The following is a 6,225-nucleotide window of genomic DNA, read 5'->3' as shown; positions in this document are numbered from 1 at the left end:
AAAAAATCCTGGTCTTAGTCATAAAAAGATACTACAGATAAACTGTGCTGTGTATGGAGGGAAAGAATCCTAGTTACAAGCTTTTAGTGATAAAGGCTGTATCTGCTGTAGAGGCTCAGTCTTCCCAGGTGGAACATAGAGGAGATGAGGGCCTCAGGGTAATATTAGGTAATATTTGCTGTGGGCCAGAAAGGATTTTCCCATAATACAAGAGTTTTCAAGATTTCAAATATTTTTCCTATCCTGAATTGGGATGAAAAGCCAAAATCTTGAAAATTTTCATGAACCAATCAGTTAAAAAAAATTAAAATCAGGTCAATCTAAATGATTTGTTTTCTATTTTGTTAACTCTTTTTTATTTTTTAAAGTATCAATTAACTAAAATTTCATAATGAAATTCAAACCAAAAAACAAAACTCAGTTTTGAAAATGTTGAAATGGGACATTTTGATAATTTTGAAGCTTTTTTCCCTCAACTTTTTTTTTTTTGTCCTCCAAATCAGGAGTGTAACAGGGTGCTTGCCTCTTAAACGCTAGAGGCCTGGGGCCAGCCAATCCTAGCTACTAAGGAGTCAGTCTTGAACAGAGAGCACCTGATTCCCCTACAAAAGGCAGTGGGGTGGGGTCGGGGGGATGTTCAGAAAGGTCTACAAAGCCTGAAGAGAGAGTGAGAAAAGCTTCTGCAGGGAAGATCCTGAGACCAGGGGAGTTTTGGGCTGTGCCAAACTGTGCAGAAAGACATCAGACCACAAGGGGGTGTGCAGGTGAAGCCCAGCCCATTGGCAGGCAGATTCATGAAAACTGACCCTTCCCTGAGAACAATTTGAATTTCAACGAATTGCAGTTTTCCAACCAAAAAGAAAAAAAAAAAAATCATCAAAAAATCCCTCATCAGCTCTAATGAATATACCTGAAGTGCCAGCCCTATTGTGCAAAAAATCTTGATACATCTCTCTGGTGAATTACATGAACAGCAACAGTGAATGAAGTCAATCCTTCTAGCCTTTTATATCCGATAACACCTTAAAGAACAAAAGAGGTGAACACACTTCAGTATTGCCAACTCTCACAATTTTAATCACAAATCTTGCAATTTTGGTAATTCCCAGCTCTTTGAGTCATATTATTACATGAGAACTTAAGGTTTAATTTAAAATGTAATATAAGTTTCTAGCTCTCATGGTTGCAGAGAAATGTTGATAAATACAAAGGAATGCACATTAGAAAACATAATCCCAACTATACATACAAAATGATGGGGTCTAAATTAGCTATTACCACTCTAGAAAGATCTTAGAGTCATCAGGGATAGTTCTCTGAAAATATCTACTCTTTGTGCAGAAGCTAACCAAAAAAGCTAACCAAATTTCAGGAACTGTTAGGAAAGGAATAGAAAAAATAGTGGTACTATATAAATCCATGGTACATCCACACTTTGAATTCTGGTTGCCCCATTTCAAAAAAGATATATTAGAATTGGGAAAAGTACAGAGAAGGGGGTGGAACAGCTTCCATGTGAGGAGAGATTAAAGACTGGTTCTGTTCAGTTTAGAAAAAGAGACAACTAAGCGGGGATATGATAGAGGTCTACAAAATCATGAATGGTGTGGAGAAAGTGAATAGGGAAGTGTTATTTATCCCTTTACATAACATTAGACCCAGGGGTCATCCATTGAAATTAATCTCAGCATATGTGCGATGTGCCCAGCCCTTTGATAGCTTCATCATCAGCCAGGTGAAATTAATAGGCGGCAGGTTTAAAACAATTAAAAGGAAGTACTTCTTCACACAATGAACATGCTTTGTTTCCAGTTAGCTCCAGATAGAGTTCAAACAAGGTACAAGCACTGTTAATTCTCATCAATGAGGAAAGGCTCCTGATACCCACAAGGGCAGTTCTCCTACCCTCAGCAAGCAGTAATGTTCAGTAGTCGGCAAAAGACAATGTATAGAACACATGCAAAAATTGCTACACTAAATAAATGTTACTTCATCCTACTTGTGTGTGGTTTATTTTCATTTCTGCATTCACTAAACTGTCCCTGGGCTAGATCCAGCCCTGGCTGATGTCAACAGTCAGTCTGTGAAATTCTTGGCCTTCACAACATCCACTGGCAAGAAGTATAACTGGGTTCAAAAAAAGAATGAGAAAAGTTCATGGAGAATAGGATCTTTACTGGCTAACAGCCAAGATGGTCAGGGACGTAACCACATGCTGTTGGTGTCTAAACATCTAACTACAAGAAGCTGGGACTGGACAACAGGGGATGGATCACTTGATAAATGCCCTGTTCTGGGCATTCCCTCTGAAGCATCTGGCAGAGGCCATACTGGGCTAGATGGATCATTGGTCTGATCCAGTATTGCCATTCTTATGTTCTTAAGCTCGAAAACATGAGTCCTAATGGCTCAAACACCATGAGGCAAATAAAAAGAACAGAACACTTATTATTCTAAGGTTGGTATGCATATGTATGTCTTCGATGGCTCAGAGAATGATCAATAAGGTGTTAAGTATATCACTACTGAATCCCTGACCAAATGTTATCATGTACAGATATTCACTGAACTTAGGGGGATCAGTCTTAGTCCAGGTCCCCGTGGACAGGTGTAAACACCTGCACAAATGAAATGGCATCAAAGACACACATTCCACAAAAAGGAGTGCCTATCTTTTGCTTTATGTGCACTTGACACCCCTTAAAAATACAGGTTTCAGAGTAACAGCCGTGTTAGTCTGTATTCGCAAAAAGAAAAGGAGGACTTGTGGCACCTTAGAGACTAACCAATTTATTTGAGCATGAGCTTTCGTGAGCTACAGCTCACTTCATGTAGCTCACGAAAGCTTATGCTCAAATAAATTGGTTAGTCTCTAAGGTGCCACAAGTCCTCCTTTTCTTCTTAAAAATACAGTTACACAAACAGATTATGCTAGGAGCACCTATTCTCCAAAGAAGTCACATAAATCACCCAGCAGTTAAAATTACATCTGATGATCTCTCACCAGAGTCCTCCCAGTCTCTCCCCGTCCCAGAAAACAAATGCGTGTTGCAGAGTGCCCTGAAGGTCATTAAAGGAGCTCTACTAAACCGGCACGGAAAGATCTAGGCTGACACGATGATGTGGGAGAAGCTTGCACTGTCATACCTAAACTACACCCAGTCTGTGGAAAGAGGGACTTCAGGACTCTCAGTCCGTGACCTTTCCTGCCCACTAAACAAACGGCTCCACCTGGCTTGCTTTGTGTGCTATTATTGTACCGTACCGACTTCAGTTATTAAACCCCCAGCCAACTGTATGGCGCCCCGGAGCTAGCAGTCACCAGGAGTCCCGCCAGCCCATAGGGCTGCGTGTTACCTGCACGGCATGGTTTTACGGCTTCAGGAACACTCAGCAGCGCTCCAACATGGCTTTTAAAGCCACGCGGATCATTGAAAACTCCCTGACGCTATTTCATCCATTCCCAGACCCCAGCCAACGTGAGTCCCCCGCGCTGAAGGCGAGGTGCCGCTTCCAGCAGAAGGGGAGCCCAGCAGCGCGCTCTCGCGGTCCCGGGGCGGGGCTACTTTTCAATTGTCGCACGGCGGGGCCGGACTGTGCGCGCCTTTCCAGTGGAAAAAATACCCCCGGATCTAATTGCATTTTGGATTATTAGGATTAACGTCTCTTTGATTCCTGGGGTCACGCTTCAAGGGCTCACTGGAGAGAAACTAATCCCCACTGACTGAATGCGTTTAATAGACTTTCTTTCTGTTATAAGTGACAAATTATTCACGGTTTAGCTTTGAGCACTAGCTTTGTTTTCAACCCCTTCTCCCCGCCCCGGGAGGGAACCTTTTCTGCCTCTCCACGCGTCCCATTTGCAATATAAACAAAGCCACCCGTCCAGGTTTCTGGATACACTTTCACCTGTCTCCGAGAAAGGAGCGGGCGGGCGGGCAGATCTAAACTCTCTGTTTCAAGCGCTCGGGCCTAGGATGAAAGCCCGCTGCACTCCGGAGCCGGTAAGGGCGGGCGGCCACTTTCCCAGCTACCGTCGCTCAGCGCTGCCGCCCTGCCACTGCAGAGCCCGGGTGCAAAGGGAGGCGGCGGCGGAGGAGGGGAGAGGTTTCCAGGGAAATGCAAGGGATTTCCAGCCCGCCGGTGCTGCACGCTGGACAGTGACCGATGGCCGATTTCCCCAGGGATCCGTGAGCCCGCATCCCGCGGGACTGGCCCTAGTGCGCACCACAGCCTGGGGGGCCCCGCCTGGGCTCCAGAGGAAGAGAGCGCTGGCGGGCTGGGGATACGATCCTTTCGCGGGGCCATGGAGCAGACGGCGCCGGCGGCTGGCAGCCAATGCCCGGGAAAGGAGGCGGATGCTGGCTTTGAACGTGGCCTTTGATCGTCTGCGGAGCGTCATCCCGGCGCTGCGTAACGAAAAGAAACTATCCAAAGCGGAGACTCTGCAGATGGCCAAGATCTACATCTCCATGCTGAGCGAGCTGCTGCAGAGGGGAGAAGGCGCGGGCGGCCCGCGGGAGACGCTGGCCCTGCAGAAGGGGGGAAGCACCCAGCGCCCAGGCGCGGTTGCGCCCCCATCCACGGAGAAATGCAGCCCTATGCTTCCACCAGCCAGGAACTCATCCCGGGCGCTTAATTCACGCCGGAGTGCTGCCAGGGAGCCGAGAGCCACACAGTCCTGACCCCACCTGCAGCGCCAAGGAGAGCAGCCCATGCCCACGGGTCTGGGAAGCGCCGGAGGCCCGGGTTTCAGAGACAGGGGCTAGCTCGCCCCGCCCGCCCCCGAAAACAGTGGAACTGCCTGCAGGAAACGAAGCTAGGCAGCCTTTCCAGGGCAAAACCCTACCTTGAAATAAGGCAATTAGAGAAAGTGAATAACTGGACGAATAAAACAGTTCAGGGCGACCTACAACATTGGCAAAAAGTGAAAGACGGCTGCAAAGAAAAGGACTGGGCTGGATGGAGAGAGACTGACAGGAGGTAGCTGTCCAAAACCCTGTTAGAGGCTATTTATCGTCTATGGGGGCTGATTCCAACTGTACTTTTCTATAGAGAAAGGCAGGCGACAAAGCAGGCGACTATGGCAACAGCTCTGAAGGATGGTTTTGCTACACTGAAGAGAAACACTTCAGTACGTCGGCACACTTCGTGCTGTTTTCATGTCCAGTGCTGCTTTTCTGGAGGTACGGTCTAACTTTTTAACTCCTTTAGTAGTAGTAGCCCAGCAGCGTTTCAGTGGCCATGCAGCTGTCTTCCATAGACGCTTTCCAGAGACTTGTCCTTCACCTCTTCCTTTCACTTGAGATTTCCCTTCATAGATTCAGCGATTTGGTACAGCAGGAGAGAGAAAATGTTTTGTTTCCAGTTAGCTCCAGGTAGAGTTCAAACAGGGTGCAAGCACTGTTAATTCTCATCAGTGAGGAAAGGCTCCAGTTCTCCTACCCTCAGCAAGCAGTAATGTTCAGCAGTCAGCAAAAGACAATGCCTAGAACACGTGCAAAAATTGCTACACTCAATAAATGTTACTTCATCCTACTTGTGTGTGGTTTATTTTCATTTCTGCATTCATTGAACTGTCCCTGGGCTAGATCCAGCCCTGGCTGATATCAACTGCCACTTGTGGAATCCAGGTTCCAGGAGCTCTGGCCTCAGGAAAGTCATCAGGGAGAAAACCAGAGGTGGCACACAGTGCCTGTAATTGCCATTGTAGCACAACTGGAGCTGGCCTGTGCAGGAGCCTCTGTCACTGAGGAGGGAAAAGAGGCATGTGCCAATGCAGCACATCCTAGGTAGGCCCCACTAACAGCACTTTTAAAGCAGCCCTATCCCTCCCCAGCACAAAACACTGAAGGATAGCAACACAGCAAATGTAGTCAACCCTTCCCCAGCAGTAAGGCCCCCATGTTGGGCAGGCACAGGAGGGTACAATTTGCATATCCTTCAAGAAGGGTGAATTGACTGGACAAGCACGAAAGCAATGACAACCAGCACAGCTCATGTTCAGAAAGGAACAGTAAAGCACAGCTGTCCTCTGAGCCTGGACTTGAAATGGAACTGGTAGGGATCTATACGCATTGCCGGTTGTACAGTTATTGTCATATTTACAGTTCAGTTATGTGCTGCCTTTAGTTTAGTGAGGATCTCCCACATTCCTGCATAGCCTGTGACAAACTCCATGTGGCAGAGTGAATGTGCTCATAGGGACAAAGGGAGAAGGACTGT

At 46.9% G+C, this 6,225-nt stretch overlaps 1 protein-coding gene across 1 annotated transcript; it reads left to right on the top strand.

Annotated features, from left to right (window-relative positions):
- The first annotated feature begins 3,402 nt into the window (after nt 1-3,402).
- Nucleotides 3,403-5,538, top strand: LOC125640374 (uncharacterized). Its single transcript, XM_048858873.2, has one exon. The coding sequence runs from the start codon at nt 3,978-3,980 to the stop codon at nt 4,683-4,685; it is 708 nt and encodes a 235-aa protein (XP_048714830.2). The 5' UTR covers nt 3,403-3,977; the 3' UTR covers nt 4,686-5,538.
- The last annotated feature ends 687 nt before the right edge of the window (nt 5,539-6,225 follow it).

This window comes from Caretta caretta, chromosome 7 (assembly GCF_965140235.1).
Source record: "Caretta caretta isolate rCarCar2 chromosome 7, rCarCar1.hap1, whole genome shotgun sequence".
NCBI classification, from domain to species: Eukaryota; Metazoa; Chordata; order Testudines; family Cheloniidae; genus Caretta; species Caretta caretta.
The sequence above is the reverse complement of the archived record's forward strand: the minus strand, read 5'-3'. Positions and strand labels throughout refer to the sequence as shown.

Bases quoted from the DNA above. Each gene is read 5' to 3' on its own strand.
- LOC125640374 (XM_048858873.2), top strand. From the start codon at position 3,978: ATGAAAGCCCGCTGCACTCCGGAGCCGGTAAGGGCGGGCGGCCACTTT.